Genomic DNA, 24,558 nt, shown 5'->3' with positions numbered 1-24,558 from the left:
GAGATGATTGTGGGATAGAATATTCTGGAGAACGTCAGTCGGAGGATAACAGCTCAAAATAAGACATTTACGTACAAAATATAAATAAATCTATAATATATACTCTGTCTACTTATTAAACAGCAGTAGTGTGGAGTTATAATAAAGTACTTGATAATGCCTTGAGTTTTTGTGATTAAAAAGAACCATATTATTAAAAAAAAATAATACCGTCAAAGTCGCTGTACCAGATTTTCGCTGTCTTAACTGTCTAGTTCCTTTTAAACTGTTTGATGTCACCAAAACCGCATCCCCCACATCCTCCTCTCTCCTCTCTTCCTCCTGACAGTCCTTGGATCATGTCATCACTCCAAAATCTAAAAAAAAAAAAACTTTTCGGGGGAAGCAATGGAGATGTGGAGATCAAAGATAACGTTAGCTATGGTCAAACCAGTATCCACGGCTTAAATAATACAACAATGAATATGTATAAATATATACATATATGTACACCCTCAGTGCAGTATTTATTCAATGTTGGCTGTCAATCTGCCGTCGGCCCCTGCGGCTAACACCAATCACTTATGCATATACTGCAATTATACATAGGCAAGGTGGGTGGAGTGTCTGGCCCAAGGACACAACAACTGCATGATTTGGAGCTTGGATTATACCGCATACCTTCTAGTTGATGGGCGAACGCTTAAACCACTGTGACATTGCGATTTTATCCACAAAATCCTACACAATAGATTTGCATAGACAATAACAACACACATCAAAAACATTATATTATACTACAACGAGCTACTACAACTACCAGCTATCACTACTACTACTGCAGCTGCTACTACTACTACCTACTACTATTACCACTACTGCTACTACTACTACTACCTACTACTATTACCACTACTGCTACTACTACTACTACTACCTACTACTATTACCACTACTGCTACTACTACTGCTACTACTACTACCTACTACTATTACCACTACTGCTACTGCTACTACTACTACCTACTACTATTACCACTACTGCTACTACTACTACTACTACTACTACCTACTACTATTACCACTACTGCTACTACTACTACTACTACTACTACTACTACCACCTACTAACTACTGCTACTACTTACTACTACTACTACTACTAACTTACTACTGCTACTACCTACTAACTAATATTACAACCTTCTACTATTACCGCTACTACTACTTACTATTACTACTACCTACTAACTATTGCTGCTACTGCTACTTACTTACTACTACTAACTACCACCTGCTAACTACTACCATTACTTCTACTGCTACTACTGCTACCACCTACTACCAACACCACTACCACTACCACCAACACCACTACTACTACTACTACTACCCACTAGGCAAGGTGGGTGGAGTGTCTGGCCCAGGGACACAACAACTGCATGAATTACAGCTCGGATTAAACCGCAGTCTTTCTAGTTTGTGGGCGAATGCTTAAACCACTGTGACAATACGATTTTATCCACAAAATCCTACACAATAGATTTGCATAGACAATAACAACACACATCAAAAACATTATATTATTATTCCAAAACGAGTCCAAACGAGCGTATTGTGTGTGATAGTGTTTCCTCGTTTCGTTCAAAGCCGTGGGGTCACATGGGTCACTCCACAGACAGGAGAGCAGCTCATTAAAACGCCTGTCATCATCAAATGGATCCATAAACGCGCGTGTTCCTCTGCACGTGTAAAATACCACCAAACTGGAACCAGAGAACACAAAACAGACCGTACTCGCGTAGAAAAATCCACTCGTATCGACTCCTGTCTGCGTAACGATCAATTAGCGGCAAGTAAAGGGCTTCCTGTTACAAAATTGGACTGTCAGCCAATCAGGAGCTTAGACGGGACGAAACAGGAAGTCATTTAATGTTTTATGGGTTGGACTGTTTTTATCGTGTGCAAAACAGCAATTAACGTTGATGTGCTGTTAGCCTGCTAGTCAAAGTTGTGAACGGCGCTTATCAACTTATTGTGGTGAAAAATTAGCATGCTAGGAACGCTTTAGGAATATGAGGAATAACTTCACATCGCTGCAAACAATTTGAAATCAACTAGTTTTATTTTTCATGTTTTTAAGACACTAGCTGCTACTGCTTTTAGCCTTATTTAAACCGCTTCACTTTATTGCCAGCAGGGGGTGCAGTTCCTGTTTGAGCCTTTACATATACATTGAAAACCTGTACTTCAATCATACATATACAATACTGTAATTTATAAAACGCAAAATGCTAATGCTAAATTGTCCAAAGTACTTACCAAATAAAACATAATATTGTAAGTATTTTTTTCTCAGTAGTAGTACCTTGAGTATAGGATAAATATAGGATAAGGACTGGAGGAGGAGCAGACAGGAGCTCACAAAGGTCACAGGAGACAAGTTGAAGGAGTTGACATTTCCATTGGGGAGTCCATCTTTCTCACGACACCGCTCCGGCTTCAAATGTACGCGATCCTGGTGTGAATGTTAAGATGAAAACTATAGGAAAAAGATAGAATAGTCATAATTTATACGTGCATAACTGTTAGTAGTAAAATAAAAATAAATACAAAATTAAGAATAAAAAAGGTCTGCTATCTTCTGTCATTTCCCGCAGCAGTAGAACCAGCAGCCTTCTCAACCTCTCCATCTCCTCCTCTTCATCGCTGTTTAGGCTCTGGTGGGGATAGTTTCCATTACATAACATACAATTGCAATCTTTATTAATTGAAAACATTATAATACATGTAGTTATACTGGAACAATAGAACATTCTCCTTGGAGATAGATGCACTTAATGCCATACTGTGGAATAACAACAGAAAAAAAGAAAAAAAAAAAGAAACGAAAATTATAGTTTTTTATATTTTATTTAAAAAGGAGCATACATTTATTGTTAGAACCAAAGTTGGCTGTCGTCAGGCTTCACATGTTTTCATTTAGTACATTAAAAATCAGAAAAGAAAAAACAAAACAAAACAAAACAACAATTAAAAAAAAAATTCAAAAACTGGCTTAACAATTTCACATTTCACAATTAATCATTTCACATCAATTTATAACACTGACTTAAATCACAGTAAATTTATGTAAAATAGCATGCACAGAAATAATTATATATTTTTTAAAGAATTAAAATACCAAAAAAAAAAAGAAAAAAAAAGAAAAAAGAAAAAGAAAGAATTAAAGATTTTGGTCTCTACCATGAATTTAAGGCAGTTAATTTTATATATATATATATATATATATATATATATATATATATATATATATATATATATATATATATATATAAAAAAAAGAGTAAACATTTTTTTTTAATGTAAATATGTGTCTAAATGAAGGGTGAATATGTGTAGAAATCATGATCAAATTCTCTTTCCTCAGATAAGAGCACTTCTGGGCATTTTTAAGCAAAACTAGATATTTTCTTGGTCTAGATTAGTTAGTTTGTACTTTTAAACATATACTTTTATAGCAAAATAACATTGTGGTACAGAAGTAAGCATGCAGTGTCATTATTCTAGATCTAAAATCAAGTCTCAACATTTGGTCACATTTTAAAATAGTCATAGTTACATTTAACGGATTCAATATAATGTTCAGTCTCTGTATGGTTTTATTGGTTTAGTCCCGGTTTAGTCTACTTATCCTGGTTTTGTCCACATTTCATTCCAGTAAATTCTAGTTTAGACCAGTTAATACTAGTTCACACAGCAGCACAATCTGGTTCAGACCAGTTCAGACCTGTTTAGACTAGTTTAGACCAGTTTCTTCTAGCTCACACAGCAGCACAATCCGGTTCAGACCAGTTTAGTCCAGTAAATGCCCGTTCAGACTAGATGATCCAGTTTAGATAGCAGTTTGTTCTAGCCACTTCCTGTTTAGACCAGTTTGGACCAGTTGAGTCCAGTTCAGGCTGGCTAGATCCAGTTCAGACAGCAGGTTTTTTGTAGTTCATAACACTTGAGTCCAGTTCAATCCAGTTTGTACCAGCTGATTCAGCTTCAAACTGGTTCAGACCGGTTCAGACCAGTTCAGATCGGTTCAGACAGATTCAAACCGCAGTTTCCTGGTCTTCCCTCTGGATCATCTGCGAATGCTGTTTGTTGTCCAACCAGGCCGCTAGCTCTGGGTCTTTAGCCTTCTCTGCACGGTTCTTTGCAGTGTCCCCCTAGTGGACAAAAGAAATATCCAACCATTTATTTATACATGATTAACATTTTTTTTTCTTTTTGCTCTGTCTTTTTTATTATTTTTTTTATTTAAAGCAAAACAAAAACATCTAGTCACTGTGTCACCAATTAGCGTAGCATAAACTTGGTAATGTTGTAGTACAAGGAAGGGAGTCTGATGTAAAACCCTATGTAGGCCATCTAGGGTTTGTTATTCTATAGTAATGAATATGAATATACATATAAAAATACACATATACATATAAACTGGACTAATCCATATATGCTCTTGTGCATATAAATAGATATATTATAAATGATGTGGAAATAAACATGACTTGAGCGTTTTTTATTCATGTCTCGCAGCATGAACAACACAGGACATGAAAGAGAAGCCTGTTGGAGGTATGACTTATTTAACATGACACACAGTGAAATATGCATCGTCAGATTGTGTACAGTATTAATATTAAAGATCATGCTTAAAACATGACTTTTGATTTTGCCCTCTGGGGTCATCATATCAACTGCCTCGTACACAGAGATTCATGTATTGACGTATTTGTTGTTGTTTTGGGGTGGGTTTTTTTTGTGTCAGATGTCCTTTTTGGGACCCTCTCTGTGTCTCCAAGCTTTGAACTAGTACTTGCTTGGAACCCCTACAGTGTTGCCCAAGGAAAAAACAGACAAGAGTTTCAACCTTAAAGTAATAATACTTCACTCTGCCACCTAAGACATGACATATGCAGTATTTAACCCATTTATTTATATACAACCTGTTTACAAATGTGTTTTAATAGCTATTTAAAGGTGCTAATTCATTCCCTTTTTCTGATGTAACCTTTGCCACCTGCTTCATGGAGTTAGAGGCAAGATCTGTGGAGATGTGAGCCTGCTCTTGGTAAGAAAGTCAGTTTAGTCTTACCAGGAAGTCTCTTGAAATAAAATCGTTTTCGAGGAAGATTTGGCCAAGAGGCAATTCGACAGACACTTAACAGTAAAATAGCCACATTCATTTTGAGTCATAAAACACCTGAAATTGAGGAAATGCCTGAGAGCTAAGAAATAACATGTCCACAGAGACAAGCAGGTGGCGTACCGGCTGCACTATAAAAGTTACATATTGTACTTTTATGTTGAAATGATCCAGACTTATCCATGTGTCAAACTCACTCAAAGTTGCATCTCCTGATTTTAAAAACAACATATTCATTTGCTGTATACATCAGACCCAACAGGTGCTATCCTTGATAATCTCTGCTATGCACTTGACTTTATTATTAGAGCTTATTACAGTTGCATAAACATAACTCTTCTATCTTTTGCCATCGCCTGATTCGCTGTAACTTTGACAGTCCTTGATTAGGCTGTTTGTTCCCTTCCTCCTACTGTGCACTTCTAAATATAGACACATCTATATGCACTAGTGTCTTAAATATCTCTACGGCATTTATCAACAACAAAATACAACTGAAGTCTTATTAAAAGAAACTGAAAAATCTCCAAATAATTCTTGATAAATTCCTCTAATTAACTACGAGCTCTGCAAATGAAAGAATTCATTTTTACATATTTTTAACAGTCAAACTTAGCCTTTCTAACCTTTGTGTCTTATCGGTTGCTTTTTAAAATAAATTATCATATATTGCTTTCCCGGCTTTATCTTCATGCATTTTTGGCTAATTTTGAGATAGCTAGCGCCACCCCCCCCAACCCCCACCACCCCTCCAGTTTAAGTCAGCAGTGACCTACATACAGACAAGGGGGAGAGGAGTGAATGAATGAGACAAAGGCAAAATGAGAAAACTAGCCTGAAAATTGTGGGTAACTCCAAATCAATGTTAAATGACGTTTAACATTTTATCTTTTATGAATAAACATCATCAGACATAAAGTGGAGTAGGTTATCATTTAGATTTGTGCTGGGATGAATATCGTGGGATAATGGATATTTTCATTAACAGAAATGATCAGGATCAACATTTATAGATTTTCATTTTGGACATTTATCAAAATACCACAAATATATCTACAGGAATAGTGCATCTTGTGCCTGTATGAGAGGCGGACATGTCTAATGTGTAAAAACATCTGTTGGTTCAAACTGATTATAACAAAACTACTAGTTGCAGGTTTTTATGCCAGATGCCCTTCCTATTATAAGCTGCAATATAATTTAATAGAGCGGGCAATGAGAGTGAAGCTTCTTGCTCAAATAAATTACTACGTACAACTACGAGCCTGAGCATAAATCATTCAAACTGACTGAAATATAGATTAACAGTTGGTCGATGAGTCCAGCTCAGTTGGAATGTTCCACAGTGTGATATTAAACTTACCCATCTTGCTTTCATTCAATTTCAGGTGTTTTATTGACAAAAGTATATCTGAAAACATGATTCTTGTGAGAACACCTCTCCACAAATCGTTCCCTGGTGGCGTCAATAGTTTGTCTCCTAGGACATAGATATAGTCATTGACATACTAAGGAACATTTCTGGCAGAGCAGTAACCTCTCCAAGGAGACAAGCGGGTGGTGTGCACTCCACCAGTAAAGTTACTAAGTGCATCTTTAAGGTTTAGAGCAATATAATGTTATTTTGGATTTTTTATAACATCAGGTCGGGCGACAAAAATCATCGTTGAATCAATTGTTTAGTGGCTTTTGGCTTTGAGTTACCCAACACATCTATAATTTTTACATTTTTGTATTCTAACTGTCTTCCCAAATTGAGACAGCAGACATTGTGCGCTATTCTTTGTGATAAGGCCTAGTTTGCTCCTAACAGTGCCAGGTTGTACTGACAGAATAGGGCTTCCATTGTCACAGTCACATCTACTGCGTGATAATTACTGTAGACTCCACTTTCATAATGAGGCCCACAGACTTCCATTCCAATCTGACACTAGCTTCTGACTCTGAAAAGTCGCTGAGACATTTTGTAACCTCAAGTAAGAGTTCAGTAATTAACATGTTCAACTTGATTTGGCTGAATTAAAAGGCGCTGCACCCGTTTTTTACAGTCTTAAAAATGGAAAAAAACAAAAGTAGTTCATTTGAAAAGGTTTGTTAGCTAATTAATCACCGCAATGAGTTTATAAGCACTTTTCACAACTTTCAGAGACCAGAATGGAGTTTGGCGCCACGGTAAAGCTGACCACTACTAGCATGCTAACGCACACGTCCTGATTATCGGAGAATAATTAGATGCAGACAGTACGCAGTGGACTTATTTTGACCTCAAGAGCTGTTTATACAATATATCTGTGCTGGGGCAAGACACATTTTGCTCAAATACATGGAAAAAAAATCAGGTTCAGGGACTTTAATAGTGTCTCTAGATCTGTGCCAATGACTCTTTAGTGGATAGTTAACATAAATATATTAAAAGTTTGTTCAAATACATGGAAAAAAATCAGGTTCAGGGACTTTAAAAGTGGCTCTAGACCTGTGCCAATGACTCTTTAGTGGATAGTTAACATAAATATATTAAATGTTTGTTCAAATACATGGAAAAAAATCAGGTTCAGGGACTTTAAAAGTGGCTCTAGACCTGTGCCAATGAATCTTTAGGGGATAGTTAATGTAAATATATAAAAATGTTGCTAAAAGTCCTATTTACGATTCTTTATTTCCACAATTTTAGTTAAGTTTATCATTTTACTTCCTGTTTGAACATGGAAAGTAGATGTGACACACGTAGAGGTAATACTATAACTGTTACCTAGCAACCATGATGTAAACAAAGGTCAAAAATGATCTAATTTATAATACTATATATATTTAATTCTGCAAGTTAATGTATGTTTTAACTGTCAGAAAAGTGGGTTCCTTGTGTTTGATTGTGTATTTTGGTTGAAACTTTGTGTACTGATGACATAGACAGAGGGAAACTTGCCGCTACTTCCTGTAATTTCCAACATTTTTTTCAACTTTTCTTGACTAATTTCAACTTGACAGATGTAAAGCTATAAGAAATACTTAAGTACTATCACACCAAATGAAGTAATAATTAGAAAAACCTAAAAATCTATCATATACACTTTAATCACACAAGGCAAAGTGGGTCAAAAGTGTCTTGCTCAGTGACACAATTACAATTATGCAATGCAGGTTTAATGGGGTCCAACCACCAACTTTCACCATAAAGTTGTTTAAGTTTGTGTTGCATGATGGTCTAGAGTCAAACTTTGTGCTAATTTCATCTCCCTACCAGCAATTTTCTCCATGTCTCTCCCCACTCTTATCACCCCATTTTAATTCTGTCATGTCCAAAAAAAAGAAGACAAAACTACTTATTATTTTTGTTGCCTCATTATATTTCTTTTTTTTTTATTTTTTTATAATTGTCTTGGAAAATAAGTTCTAAATTCAAAAGTTTCTTCAGATAACTAACAACTTGACCATCTCTTATCTACTCCAGCATAACAAGGCGCCTGATGAGCTGAAGAGTATAATTCGTATGCACTGGGGGCCTCAATTACTGCGCTCTCCTCTGCCTGTCTGTTCCAATGACCACTCCAACAGTTGGCGTACACCCACAAAGCACGTGTAACATAAAGGATAAAGACAATGGATAGAACTGAATGCTGCTATAGTCTGTATATTGATGAAGTTATAAGAGGTTCCTGTGTACTGGTGGATGGGGGCAAGGGTCTGTTTCCCAATTGATTACAATGATAATAAGAAATAGCCAAATGAAAACTGAGCATTTCTATTAAAAGCTCATATATTACACAAAATTGACTCTTGTGAGCTTTAAGTCATGTTAGAAATGTTGTTATCCCATCAAAAACATACCTGGAGTTGCATTTTGTTTCATTCACACGTGCATTATCAGTTTGTCTACATCTTTAAACCTCAAAATGCTCTGTTCCACCTTGTGATGTCATGAACTGGTAGTTTTTAAGTTAACAGCTACCGTTTACCTTTAGTTCAGCAGAGATCAGCAATTCCAGGACTGAAATTATCCAAATGATTCTAGTGAAGGTGTATGGACTTTAAAAACACAGTGGAGCACTTCCTGTATTACCACATGACATCACAAGGTGGAACAGTAGTGACCCTAAATATGCAGTATTTGTGTTAAACATATGTGAATTGAAACAAAACACAACTCCGGGTATGTTTTTGATGAGGACAACATTATAACTATAGATAACTGAAAAAAAAAAAAAAAACAACAAAAAAAACTCAATCATCATTTTAACAATTTTCATTTCAGCTGCACTCATCTGTATTAAATATTATTAGCCTAGCAAAAGAAATGCAATCCAATCATTACTGTTGAATGTTTAGCTAACTACTAATACTAATTATAATTAGCTTTAGCATTAGCATGTCATTTATGGGGAAGTTAGCATGAGCATTTCAACATGCTAAACAGGAGCCTTGTATTACCATTATGTAAAATGTAGAGGGCGCTGCACAGATACAAATTTGACAAAACCAAAGATAAGAAAAACTTACTGCGTTCCACTTGATAAAAAAACAAACAAAAAAACACACACTGGTTGTTTACAAATAACCTCCCAAAACTAACTTTATCGCTCTACTCATGATCTATAACCACTTGAATAATTGGTTTGTTACATGTTGCGCTCTTACCTGTGCATCCACCTTCATAAGCTCCGCCCCCGCGTCCACTAGGTACCCACAGATGGTGCGCTGACCCAGGCCTGCGGCGCGGTGCAGGGCCGTCTCTCTTCTGGGGGTGGAAGGGGTTTAAAAGGAGGGGGGGAGCCCCGGGACGAGGACACAAACAGAAACATCAATAGAACTCTTGAACTCTAACACTATTTATTTTGTATATTTCACTTTCCATGATTATCTATATGTATTATTATATTTTGTTTTGAATTTTTACTTTGTCATTATATTGTTTTTTATCAAGTTACATTTACTGTCTATTTTTTTTCCACACTCAATAATATCAGCACCTCTACATTCCATCAAACTCATTACTGAGTTTAATTATCACTATAGTAAATAAATATATTTGCCAGTGTCATATCAGTTCTATCAAAGTTTATAAGTGCTTTTCACAACTTTCAGAGACCACAGCAGACTTTTGCTGTCACAGCAATGTTACCAACGACTAGCATGCTAACAGCACACTTTCTTGTTCACGAAAACGGATAATAAAGTGCATTTATAGTTAGACATATGCAACACATAACACAAAAATATGAGCCTCTTTAATGCTATGCACTTTTGACATTAGTATTTTGTTAGTATTTGTACATTGGTCTTTGTTGTTACTTTTATTGTCTAGTATAACTTTAAATAAAATAATAATAAAAAATAACATGAGAGTTGATCAGATGTGCTGCCCCCTAGGCCCTGGGCTGCTCTCCTCCTCCTCTCCTCTCATCTCTCCTCTCTGAAGTATAGAAGCTCCTGTTTGATGGTCACAACATATGGAATATATTCTGAGGACTGCAGGGAGCTAGCAAAGACGCGCACGCACAGCCACAACAGCCAAAGGGGGGCAGGCTCAAATGGAAAGTTGAAAAATTAGCTTTAGCAGCAAGATTCATCGCTATTGGACCGGAATCACAAATTGAATGGATGCAATTAGTAAATCACACATTCTGACGTGTTTAAAATTTGAACTTTGAGCAGAATTTTATTATTAAAGATACTATATTACACAAAATGGATTCTTGTGAGATTTAAGCCATGTTATAATGTTGTTACCTCATCAAAAACATACCCGGAGTTGTGTTTTGTTTCATTCAAATGTTTGAGTAACACTTCATTAAGTCTTGTCTACATCTCCAAAGCTCGAAATACTCTGTTCCATGAAGTCTCATGAAGTGGTAGTTTTCAAGTTAACAGCTACATTTTACCTTTAGTTCAGTAGAGATTGGCAATTTCAGGACTGAAATAATTTAAAAGAAGTTATAGAAGAAGTTATTATAGTGAAGGTGTATGGATCTTAAAATCGCAATGAAGCACTTCCTGTATTACCATTTTGTAATATCTGTCAAGTAAATGGTAAAGGGTCCCCTTTTTATTCAGCGTTTTTTCCACTTTCAAGCGCTTTACATCAAGAAACCACTCACTCATTCACACACACATTCATACACCAGTGTACACAGACACTGGGGGTGAGGTGGGTTAAGTGTCAAGGCAAGGCAAGGCAAGGCAAGTTTATTTGTATAGCACAATTTGTACACAAGGTAATTCAAAGTGCTTTACAGAATAAGAAAGACATTAAAATCACACAAATCAAATCATAAATAATCACCCAATCTGCAACTCTCTCACCCACTCGTTTGCACCCTTTAAAAACTCTCTCTCGCACTCTTTAAACACTATCTTGCTCAGTTTAAGAACTCTCCCATTATTTTACAAAAAACTTTCCTGTCACTTCTCAAATACTTTCCTGTCACTTTACTATGTCTAATAAAAGTCCGTCAGTCCATGTTTCTTTTGTCATCATAAAATTACCATTAAAGGAGAAGAGTGCAGAATAAAAACCTTTCAGTCGTATGCACAGCTAAACAGAACCGTTTTGAGCCTGGATTTAAACATTGTCAAAGTAGAGGCCTGTCTCACATCTTCAGGAAGACTGTTCCAAGTTTTAGCTGCATAAAACTGAAATACTGACTCCCCATGTTTAGTCCTGACTCTGGGCACCAGCAGGAGGCCGGTCCCTGAAGTCCTCAAATTGCGAGATGGTTCATATGGCACTAACATGTCGGAGATGTACTTTGGACCTAGGCCATGGAGAGACTTATACACAAGCAGAGCTGCTTTAAAGTCTATTCTTTGAGCTACAGGAAGCCAGCGCAGAGACCTGAGCACAGGACTTATGTGCTCATACTTCGTGGTTCTAGTCAGGGCCCGAGCAGCAGCGTTCTGGATGTACTGCAGCTGTGTCAAGGCTCGTTTGGAGAGGCCAGTGAGCAAGCTGTTACAGTAGTCTAACCTACTGGAGACAAATGCATGGATAAGTCTCTCTAAGTCTGGCTTTGTGTCATGATCCTGCCTTTCCTGTTCTCCCTGTGTGCTCTTCCCCCTCCCTCGCCTGCCTGTGCCTGGAGCTGGGCGGAGCTCTCGGCTCCTCCCGCGCGCACCTGCTCTCCATCTGGCTAATCACCACACCTGCCATGGATAAAGAGAGATGGGAGAAGACACCCAGTGCGAGTTCGTTGTCGTCCTCACTTGTTCCTGTCGTGCCTGCGTTCCTGTGTTCCTGTCATGCTCTGGCCCTGGATGTCTCCTGCCCGCTCTGCCCTACGCCCGTCTGGTCTGCCTGTCATCCTGTGGTCCCTTCATGTCCTCAGTTCCTGTGTTTCTGTGTTCCTGCTCACCTGCTCACCTCCGGATCACCCTCTGTTTGTACTTGTCCCATTTCAACAATAAATCCTGTAAATATTCCCCGAGTCTGCACTCTTTGGTCTGCTACACTCACCCGTTACGACACTTTGACAGTATACCTTTGATTTTTGCAATGTTTTTTAGATGGTAAAAAGCTGCAGATGTTATTGATTTGATGTGGCTGTTAAAGTTCAAGTCTAAGTCCATTGTTACCCCTAGATTTGAAGGTTTTAGAGAGCGAGACTGGAGGTGACTGCTGACACTTTCTCTATGTTTCTGTGGGCCAAAGATGATGACTTCAGTCTTGTCTGAGTTTAGCAGAAGAAGGTTGTTTTGCATCCACACACTGATCTGTTGGATGCAGTGGCAGAGTGAATCCACTGGTCCATATTCACCTGCTGCCAGTGAGATATAGATCTGAGTGTCATCTGCATAGTTGTGGTAAGACACATTATTGCTGCGTGTTAACTGGCCTAACGATTATAATGGTTGCTAACGGCCTACTATTATAATGGTTGCTATTATAGCTGCTACTACTCCTACTATTATAACTTCTACAATATTACTACTCCCACTACAGCTACAAAAAAACCCCAAAAAACTAGGTGAAACATCACAAGGTGGAACAGAGTGTTTTCCATTTGAGAGTAGAATTCATTCTAAATATGCAGGATTTGTGTGGTAAACATGTGTGAATGAAACAAAACTAAACTCCAGGTATGTTTTTGATGAGGAACAACATTATTACATAGATCAGAAAAAAGAGTAATATGGGCCCCAAATCGGTTTATGTTTTAAGCCAGTTAAAGAGCAGCCTTTTTAGATTTTAACGTCCACTTGTACCTGTATCTGAGTTTTCTCTCTATCCCTTCTAGATCATGCGGTATACAGTGATCCTTTACGAAACCGCAAACGGTGAACCGCGATATAGCAAGGCACCATTGTCAATCAATCTCCTCTCTGTTGTGTCTCCTGTACAGTACAGAATACGTTCAGCCAAATTTACATAAATGTTCATTCGACACTACAGAGGAGCAGCACCAGGACAAAAAGTAACGGTCAGAGGAACTGTGAAATAGGCGTGAGTCATTATTTATTAACTGAATTAGAAAATGTTAATGCCTGTGTGAGAAAAGTGTATAAAGTGTGTGGTGAGGGGTTTTACAGCTGCAAAACATAGAGAATAATTGCAAAAAAAAAGCTGACTACTTTGCGGATTTCGTCTATTGTGGGTTATTTTTAGAACGTAACCTCCGCGATAAACGACCACTGTATTGCAAACACAGCTTTTTGTATAATACTATTGCCTAAAGAATTTAAATGCATTTTGTGGGATGAGAACCATGTGTAAACAACAGCCAGATAATCTCAAAAGTACTTTCTTGTTCTTCGCGCATGGTTCAAAATCAGGTACTAATAAAACTAACCAAGAAATTGTATTAAGTCAGTCTGGTAATGAGGATTACAACTGAAACTGCAGACTATGTACAAGTTGTAGTTTATTTTTTATGACATTTTGATTCTGAAAACATCAGAGAGACTGACCTACATCTGTGCCTCTTTTTGGCAAAATGTTTAAAAACTTTTAAAACTAAAACTGGATTACATTTGTATAGTTTCGTCTATTTCCCAAGGGTTTTAATCAACATAGTTATTTATCTTTTGTCAAATCTATATTAAAAAATACCCCAAAACTAAACAAAAATCATACTTACAGTAGTGTATCTGCCACATCCAGTAGGCTTGGAGCTAAAAATGCACAATTATTATTTGAATTTACAATATGACACTTTATAACAATCGAAGTCTTAAGTTTAAAAGTGTTTACCATTTTTCATAACATAGCTGACCATCTCTTTACTTCCTGTACTGACAGCATGGTGCAAGATACTGCATCCTGATTGGTCCAGTACAGTGAGGTCCGCCCCTTTTGAGTGCAATTCCTGAAGCTGCAAAATACATGTTTAATAACTAAGATAAATACATATTTTTGTAATGTGTAAAAAACTTAAAATAAAATGACTTACTTTTTTCAAATCCATTTTCTTTACACAATCAAATATTTCTACAAAAACAGAAAGATAAAAAATATTAAAGGAGTACTAGTAATTAAATAAACTTTGTAATGTCTGTCAAGTAAAGGGTAAATGGTCATATTTTTACACATAGCTTTTCCACCTTCAAGACACTCAAAGCACGTTACATCAAGGAACCACTCACCCGTTCACGCACACATTCGTACACAGACACTGGAGGTGGGTTAAGCGTCTAAGTCTTGCCCAAGGACACAACGACAGTATTCATCTGTGGGAGCTGGAATTGCACTGCCAACATGTGAGTCATTGGATCTGACCGCTCTACCAATGATGTTTATGACAAGAGCGGGATTTGAACCGCAAGCCTTTGGATCAGTGGACAAACACGCTACTGTCACGACTGTACGAAGTCGTACAAATCACTCAATGAATGTACTACGTGTGTACAATATGTCACTGCGACTATTACTAGTACTCCTACTACAACTGCTATTACTACTTTTACTATTATAATGGCTGCTATTATCACTACTACTTCTGCTACTACTAGTATAACTACTAATTCTACTACCACTACTACTATAACTACTACTACTGCTCCTCCTATTATTACTATAACTAGTCCTCCTATTAATATAACTACTACTCCTACTACTACTGTAACTACTACTCCTATTACTACAACCACTGCAACTACTACTACAAAAACTACAACTACAACTACTGTACTGTAACTACTACTACTCCTGTTACTATTATAACTACAACTACTACTACTACAACTATTACTACAACAACTACTACTACAACTATTACTACAACAACTACTACTACTACTGTACTGTAACTACAACTACTACTGCTCCTGCAACTACTACTATTATAACTACAACCACTACAAATACTACTACAAAAACTACAACTACAACTACTACTACTACTGTACTGTACTGTAACTACTACTACTCCTACTATTATAACTACAACTACTACAACTATTACTACAACAACTACTACTGTACTATAACTACTACTGCTACTCCTGCAACTACTCCTCCTCCTACTACTTCTGTAACTACTACTCCTATTACTATTATGACTACAACTACTACTACTACAACTACAACTACTGTACTGCACTGTAACTACTACTACTCCTACTACTACTCCTATTAGTATTATAACTCCTCCTCCTACTACTCCTACAAATACTACTACCACTCCTACTTACTTCTCCACCCACTACTACTACTACTACTACCACTAGCATCACAAATACCATTACTGCATTACTACTTTCTACAGCCAAATAAATGTCATGAGTAAATATATATAGTAACTTTGCATTGCTGCCAATTTGTAAGAATATAAAACCTAAACTGAGGAGACAGCTGAATGCTAAACGTTAAATACGATTATAATAGCCAGCGTTGCAGCCCGGTGGTACGCAGAGAGACACATATGCATCCTCCTGTATGCATAAGTGTGACTGATTTATGAAAATTTAGACATTTGACATGGCTCTGCGGGGAATCTCTCCTACACGTCGCTAAAGAATATATTTCATAATTTCTAAACACAGAAAGGAGGTGTATAATTTGAATCTGTTTCTAATTGTAAGAACCAAAAGACGCCTGGATTGTTGTAATGTAATAATGATTGGTCCATTATGGCGAAAGAAATTACCGCAATCTTCAAATTCAAATTAGTTCAGAGAATTATTCATAATTTGAGAGTTCAATGAAACAGTGTCTTTTCTCAAAGGGGGGTAAGGCGGGTTGTATAATGTGGGTCAATTGAATACATTTGAAACTAATACCACACTTTAAACTGCCTGCAAGTAGTGGTAATACAGTAGTTGAAGTATTATTAGCAGTAACACTGGTAGTTTGCGGGTTGCAGTAGAAGTAGCAGTACTGGTAGGGGTTGTGGTAGTAATAGAAGCTCAATTCTTGTAGTAATATGATGTAATAGCAGGAAATATTAGCTTAGACATATTCAAAAATAAAATAAAAAGTTGAAAGACTGCATAATATAGTTGATTTACATTCAGGAATAGTAACGACTCTGCCGCTGATCACCCTCGGATTAGATTAGCGTTAAATTGTCCTTCATTAAACCTTGTGAAAATGAGCGCTTTCTACCACAGTACATAATGTTCCAGACTTGTTTATACAGCTGGTTTTTGAAATAGTCTCGATAAAGCAATGGCCCCGTTTCAAGAAGCAGGTTTAGGCCAAACTCAGACTTTAATAGCCCTGAAAAGAGGTCAACTCAGAGTTTATGTTTCTCAGACGGAGTTAACCTAAACCCCGAGTCAGTTGCCATGGTAGCTCATTCTGTGAACCTAACCGGGTCCAGAGAAGGTTTTCTAGTTAAACTCTAACCTAGAGTTTAATCACAGTTTGATCCTTATAGCGAGCTCTGATTGGACCGTCACAGATCGACTTTAACCCTTTAAGGACTGAGCTCAGTATAGAAGTAAAGGAAGTATCAGAATGTACTGCATTTTTCACACAACTACCTGTATTTTGCATATTCATCTGTATTTTTTCGTTGACGCATCGAATAACTGACGGAAAATTCTCACCTGCGCTCTGATTGGTCATCTTTAAGAGACAATGGAGGCAGATGACCGCAACGACAGTAAAATATTTAAAGAGCCCCATGTCTTTGCTTTGAGACCCTGTTTGAATTTACATGATAGCACAATTGATTGCGGAGTTACGGTAATGGAAAGTCCGCAATCCAACGCTATCGGATTAATAAAGCTTAACAAGAGTTTAAAGGTCATGTATTAAACAAAATGAACTCTTGTGAACTTTAAGTTATGTTATAATGCTGTTACCTCATCAAAAACAGACCTGGAGCTGTGTTTTATTTCATTCTTACATGTTTCAGTAAGCTTTTATTATTAGTCTGTCTACATCTCCAAAGCTCAAAATGCTCTGTTCCACCTTGTGATGTCACGAATTGGTAGTTTTCAAGTTAACAGCTACTTTTTACCTTTAGTTTCATACATATTGCCAATTACACGGCTGAAATTACTCAAATGATTCTACTGAAGGTGTGTAGAGTTAAAAAAAAAACAATGAAGCACTTCCTGTATCACCACATGACATCACAAGGTGGAACAGAGTAAACAAAACACAACTCCAGGTCTGCTTGTGATGAGGAAACAAGATTATAACATAGATCAGAAAATAGTGTAAAATGAGCCCTTTAATGATTTGACTTGTTCTTTTCTACTTCAATCAAGCCTGATCTTTCATCTCCTTCTCCACTAAAGTGTTTTGGGAAGTGCAGATCATTAGATACGTGGATCACACAAAGCAAAAAACTGCAATTAGCCAATTTAATTTAAAATCTGAAATCAAATACTAACAGTGCCATTTTAAATAAGATGTAACTGTAATTGCAGCAGTAGCAAAAGTAGCACTAGTTAGAACAGGGATAACAAATTAGAAATATATATATATAGTGGTAGAATAGTAGTGCTGTTAGAAGTAATAATACTAGGAAAAGCGGTAGCAATAGTACTAGCATTTCTGGTAGTAGTAATAATGGCAGTTTTTAGTAGAAGTGTAGTGGTAGCCAAAGTAGCCGAAGCAGTTTGTAGTAGTGGTAGTACTCGTGGAAGTGTAGTGTCAGTAGTAGAAGTAGTACTTGTAGTGGTGGTGATAGTAGTGGTAGCAGTAACGATAGCCATAGTAGAAGAAGTATAAGTAGCATTTGTAGAACTAGTAGTTGTGTTAGCCAGAACTTTCTTACTGGTAGAACTTGAAGTACTCTCAGTAAAAGTAGTAGGTGTTGTAGTAGTAGTAGTAATAAGAACAGACTTTTTGGTTTTAATACTGAGCTTATATTTAAAGTTCCTGTCTGTTTTCCGCTAAGTACAAATAAGCTGACAATCATTTTACCTTTCAAAACATGGCGGCCATTTTGTCAAACTTCATACATACGCTCATTTACATATCTCCCTATAGTCCTGCATACATCTTTCATTACCACCTATGGCACTTGAAAACATGACAGGATAATTTAGCTGGGTCAGACATTCTCGTTGCCCCTGACGATTCAAAACTCTAACGTAGCAATTTGAAAAACAAGATCTAGGAATGTTGTCGGTGAACGATGTCGAGAAAAAAAATGTGATGAAACTTGAAGCTGTGTCCGAGTGTTTGCACTATTGCCTACAGAGGGCACGATTTAGGGGTCACGTCGTTTTTAGCGCTGTCCGAATGTCCATTGAGCGGAAAAGCAGTGCACTCAAAAATTCGTGAGGGTCGTTAGTCAGTATAGACCACAATGCATTGCGAGAGTGGGGCAAAAAAAACAGCAAATAGCGACAGGTTTTTGAGTGGACGTAACACGACTGAATGGAAGCAGATAGAAGCCATGTTTTAATGCACTCTTGACCCCTGATTATCAACAAACCACTCTTAAAAATTACATTATTTGCAAACACATAACATTTTATAATCGCCATGTTACTTTTTATTGTTTTGAAAATGTGATATTCACTGAAAACAACGTATTAAAATGTGTAATTAGTTTCATTTTAGCTTTTGACACTCTTGAATCCCCCTTCTTAGCACTATCACTTTACCATTAGCCTGCATCCTGCTAACGAAACTACTGCACATCGCATCAGGTTTGTGAAGTTGTAGTGCAGGAGTCTCAAACTCGCAGCCCGGGGGCCAAGTGCGGCCCGCGAGACGATATTTTGTGGCCCACAGGACAATATGAATGTTGGTTTGGCATTACAATGTTGCGTGTAGAAGGTTCCGCCAAATCAGTAAACCCCAAACACACGTGTCACTCGCGCTGTGTACTCCGTCACAAAAGATTCAACAAATAACGATGTATATCCATAAAATCCACAAGAATTGGCATATTTCCTCATGTATGTTGAAAACTGATGACTTTTGAGAATATTTTAACAAAGCTTTTTTGTGGAATACCTGATGCGACCCCGCTTCACCCAGACTCTGACATGTCTAAGTTTGAGACCCCTGTTGTTTTGTACCACGTTTTATATATTTATTTTATATATTCATGGAAAACTGTAGCATGCGTAATGTCGGCTTGTGGACTGAGCCTTAAATAGGATTGTACTGCTAACTTTAGGAAGGATTTGAATGCATTGATGACATATAAATAACTTCAGGCATGTTTTTAATGAAGGAATAACGTTATAACAGGAAGAAAAGCTCAGAAAAGTCAATTTTACACAATACCCCCTGTTTAAAAGAAACGCTACACTGATAAGATCAGCTGCTCACATTAGTTTGTACCGTTAAAATATCGACATCTCAGCCTAAAAGTTGAAACAATCCAGTTTATTTACGCAAGAGCCATCTTATTATTAGTCCACAAATACTTGCGCCAGTCGATTTTGATCAATATTTATTCTAGAGATCAAATTTTAGCTTCATTCCGCAAGCTTTAGTCCCCTACAGAGTGTGGGACAATGTAGTGAATGAGGGGTTAGGGGCTAGGGTGCACATTCGGACACAGCCAAAGATGATGATTTTCCAAACTTTAATCTGCATTGAAGTACCAACAGTATTTGAGCAAATTCTGGCAGTATAATTATTCAAATATTTGCTAGTTGAACTCTTTTTGTGAGTTAATCCCGCTTAGCTGATGGGCTTTAGGAGGGCCACTTGGGGAGTTACTTGTACTGGGTATCTATTGTCAGAGCAGGCTGGCATTAGCAGTACGACCAGCCAGTGGCATACTAAATACTTCAAGGAATACTTTGTAGACTGTTTTGTACTCATCTCAAAGTCCATATTAGGGTGGCACTTTAAAAAAGATGTGGTATTGGATACAATTTGTGAAAACAATATTGTGATTAGAGACGCAAAGGGGTGGAAAATTTCTGGTAAACATCCGGAAATTTCCCATGGTTGAAAGTCTTTATAGTATAGTTGATTTACATTCAGGAATAGTAATCACTCTGCAATTGATCAGCCTTGGATTACGTTCAGTGCCAAGTTAAGATTAGTGTCAAATTGTCCTCCATTAAAGGGCACATATTACAGCATTTTCTGATCTACATTATAATATTGTTTCCTCATCACAAACAGACTTGGAGTTGTGTTTTGCTTCATTCACACATGTTTAACACACAAATCCTGCATATTTAGGCTGAGTTCTTCTCTCAAACTAAACACACTCCACCTTGTGATGTCATGTGGTGATACAGGAAGTGCTCCAGTGTGTATTTATTTATTTTTTTTACTCCATACACCTTCACTAGAATCATTTGGATCATGTCAGCTAATCTGGAATTGCCAATCTCTACTGAACTAAAAGGTAAAATGTAGCTGTTAACTTGAAAACTACAACTTCATGACATCACAAGGTGGAACAGAGCATTTTGAGCTTTGGAGATGTAAACAGACTAATAATAAAAGGTTACTTATATACTTTGCACATGAACAATTTGCACTATTACTGACTGACTGTTAAATTAACCTGTCCTGTTTGCACACATATCAACCATCTTTACATACCATTTCTCTAAAGATTATGTTTGTATTTGATTATATTTGTACATGCTTCTCTTTATCTTATTATTTATATACTCTTGGCATCCAGTGTGGGCAGCAAAGTAAGAATTTCATTGTACAGGGAAATGTGTTTCTTTACTGTGCATGAGAATAAAGCTTTGCATCTTGAATCTTGAATCTTAAACGTGTGTGAATGAAACAAAACACAACTCCAGGTCTGTTTTTGAGGAGGTAACATTATTATAACACGGTTTAAACCTCACAAAAGTCAATTTAGTGTAATATAGGACCTTTAAACCTTCTAAAAATGAGTACTTTCCACCTTGATGCATAGTATTTGAGGCTTGTTTATACAGCCGGCTTTTGAAATTGTCTAGACGAGGCTTTATCTGGCAGGTGATTGTTTTGACAGGCGCAACTTTCAAACACTTTCAACACTACGGAACTTTTCTACACTCAAGTTACAAAAACTTAAGTAACAACTCGTAATGTGTAATACTCTGACATCTTCTTCACTTTTGATGAACTATCTTTGTGTATAAAGCCGTAGAATCACCCATTTTTGTCACGTTTCTCTCCACAGATCTGACTTGTACATCGGTCTGGTATCGTCACCCGTTTGTCTCCATGGAGATAGATAAGATTAATGTCATACTGTGGAACATTTTAGGCAAAGCAGTAGCATCTCCGGGAAGACAAGCAGTTGGGTTGAGGCAGTTGCAGCAGTAGTAAAGGTAAACAGGGGTAACTAAATAGAAGTAAAAGTGGTAATAGAAACAGTGCTCGCAGTAGTAGTAGTAGTAGTAGTAGTAGTAGTAGTAGTAGGAGTAGTCCTTGTGGTGGTAGTAGTGGTAGCAGAAGTAGTTATAGTTTGTAGTGCTGGTGGTGGTAAAAGTAGTGGCAGAAGGAGACGCAGTAGTAGTAGTACTAGATGAAGTATAAGTAGCGTCTGTAATACTGAAGTAAAAGTGGTAATAAAAACAGTGCTCGCAGTAGTAGTAGTAGTCATAGTAGGAGTCCTTGTGGTGGTAGTAGTAGTAGCAGTAGTAGTTGTAGCAGGAGAGGTATTAGTAGTAGTGGTGGTGGTGGTAGAAGTAGTGGCAGAAGGAGACAAAGTAGTAGTACTCGATGAAGTATCGTCTGTAATACTAGAATATGATACTGTGCAAAATCCTACGCAAAAAAGCACTAACATCTACAAGGACACAAGCAGTTGAGGGACTCTCCCCCAGAAAAGTTACACAGTGTACCTTTATACATACGGTCACTTGAGAGAAACCTACCCAGGTCCCATTTGATCTGGGAATCAAACCTTCGACCTTCTTGCTGTGAGGTGAGAGCGCCAACTACTACGTCACAGCTATTCTCACGGTAATAAAAACCTCATTACTGTGTATATAGCAGACAAATGTCACCGTATGGGCTTTACAATTCATTTTACACAGTAGCCCCAAATGCGAAATTAATTATGAACTCAATCATAACCGTGTGTGACAGCGCAGTTCTATAGCTGTTGCAACTTGATTCACACAACACAGATGAATTTGACCTCAATACCAGCTCTCCCCCCCTCCCCTCGCCGCTCTCTCTACCCCTAATCCAGTTACTGTGTACTCGTATGGAGAGGGGTGTTCAGGGAGGGAGGGAGGTGGGTACAGGCAGCGGAGTTTACCCATCGGGTTCGGGCTTTTGAGGCTGCTACAGAGGAGAGAGAGAAAGAAAGAAAGAGACAGAAGGAGGGAGGGAAACAACAGCACAAAAAGCAACATGGACGCCTTGCAGAATAGATCGTCGCTCGGGGTAGGAATTAGAATGTATGATTATAAATAGCGTACGTGTAAAAAAAAAAAAGAAAAAAAAAAGACGTAACGGTACCTTTTCGAGTATCGTCGTTCTCCTCGCTCCCCCTCTCCTCGTCGTCTTGGTTCCTACGCAAAAAAAAGCATAGGATTAAGGATGTACACACAATATTCACGGGCATTTGGGGGATTTTATGATGGAGGGCTGGGGGCCTATGTAACTCTATGGGGAATTCGCATGTTCAGAACCTTATACTTTTGTGACGGATTGGGTCAACAATTTTGCCATTTGTACTGCGTAACTTCTCTTGTAGGGTGTCCGTCGCTTGCTCGTCTCCGTGGAGATGTTTCTGCTTTGTCTGGAATATTCCACGGTATGGCATTATTCACATCCATCTCGCGTTCATCCGATTACGTGTGTTTTTATTACTCAAAAGTACCTTGAAAAACACATAGTGAGCGTCTCCACAGCGGTGACGTGACCTGTTGGCGTCACCCGCTTGCCTCCATGGAGATGAGTTTCACGAATGCCGTACTGTGGAACATTCCAGGCAAAGCTACAACATCTCCAAAGAATTAGCAGCGTAGTCACATAGGCTTCCATAAGATATATTTTTTTTACATGTACAAGCAGCTTTTGAGCTATGTACTACCTGCATCTAATTACTGTCAGTGAATTTGGAAGTGCCTGGTTAGCATGCTAGTTGTTGTTAGCATTACTGCGATGACAAAACTCTGCTCTCGTCTCTAAAAGTTGTGAAAAGCACTTATAAACTCATCGTGGTGAATTACTAAGTTAAGTAAGGCCCTGAACAATACACTTAAATGACAAACAAAAGTAACAATCTCTGAGGTGAATTTTTACTTTCGTTTTTTTTTATTTTTGGGAGGTTGTTCTTAGAAGCTCCAGCTCATTAAAACGGTCCAGAAATAGTCATTTAAACATGTTTTTTATGATGTTACGAAACCGAGGACGCTGTAGGTACTTTTAAAGCTACCCTGTGGAGCTTTGAAGTCGTGCGTTTGATATGTTGGGAATGTAAGGTGATAGTTATTGTTTAAAAAGAGCCGGCGGGGGAGCGGTGTGACCGGCGTAACAGCGAAACATGCAGCTGGTATAATGAGGGGTTGCAGCGGCTGCGGAGGAAGACACAGAAAAGATGGGAGGGAGAAACAAAACGTGAACTGTCTGCAAAATGCCAGTTGATTGTAAATTAAAAGTAGATTTCGAGGTTTGTTTATCGGCAATATGAAGACAACTTCCTATGTACTGTGGTGGTCTGTGGATCTGACCGCTCAATCAATGATGTTTACGTCGAGAGCGGGATTCAAAACCTCCAACCGTCGGCTCAGTGGACAAACTACTAGCTCAGCCACTGTCGGCAGAATCCATAATTTTGTTGTGTCCTTGGGCAAGACACTGTATACGATTTGTGAAGATTGTAAATTTGATAATAAACACTTTCAGGGGCAAAAATCTAAAAACCAATCCCAATAAACCAAATGACTTCGTGACCCCTGCTGCACTTGTAACTCCCACGTTGGAGACTGTAGCTAGAGGCGTCACGATATCAAATTTTAGTGGCACCAATATTGTGAGAAGAAACAGCACATCTTTCTGAATGAAAATGTAAAGTTAAAGATGTGCTTAGTAACTTTTCTGGGGCGGCGTTCAC

At 37.7% G+C, this 24,558-nt stretch overlaps 2 protein-coding genes across 3 annotated transcripts in view; one reads left to right on the top strand and one right to left on the bottom strand.

Annotated features, from left to right (window-relative positions):
- atg3 (autophagy related 3) overlaps nt 1-24,558 on the top strand; it is a 257,779-nt gene that overhangs the window by 53,429 nt on the left and 179,792 nt on the right. The window lies entirely within an intron of this gene.
- Nucleotides 3,361-24,558, bottom strand: part of LOC117384771 (diacylglycerol kinase zeta-like) — a 106,412-nt gene continuing 85,214 nt past the window's right edge. For both annotated transcript variants that reach the window (XM_055227524.1, XM_055227526.1), the window contains 6 exons: nt 22,959-23,011; nt 14,554-14,591; nt 14,355-14,475; nt 14,242-14,275; nt 9,806-9,905; nt 3,361-4,196 (listed from right to left, as the gene is read on the bottom strand). In XM_055227524.1, the coding sequence (XP_055083499.1) occupies nt 4,080-4,196; nt 9,806-9,905; nt 14,242-14,275; nt 14,355-14,475; nt 14,554-14,591; nt 22,959-23,011 (463 nt within the window). In that variant the 3' untranslated portion in view covers nt 3,361-4,079. The remainder of the gene's footprint in view (nt 4,197-9,805; nt 9,906-14,241; nt 14,276-14,354; nt 14,476-14,553; nt 14,592-22,958; nt 23,012-24,558) is intronic.

Source organism: Periophthalmus magnuspinnatus, chromosome 2 (assembly GCF_009829125.3).
Source record: "Periophthalmus magnuspinnatus isolate fPerMag1 chromosome 2, fPerMag1.2.pri, whole genome shotgun sequence".
NCBI classification, from domain to species: Eukaryota; Metazoa; Chordata; class Actinopteri; order Gobiiformes; family Gobiidae; genus Periophthalmus; species Periophthalmus magnuspinnatus.
Note: the sequence above shows the minus strand (reverse complement) of the source record. Positions and strands in the feature narration are given on the sequence as shown.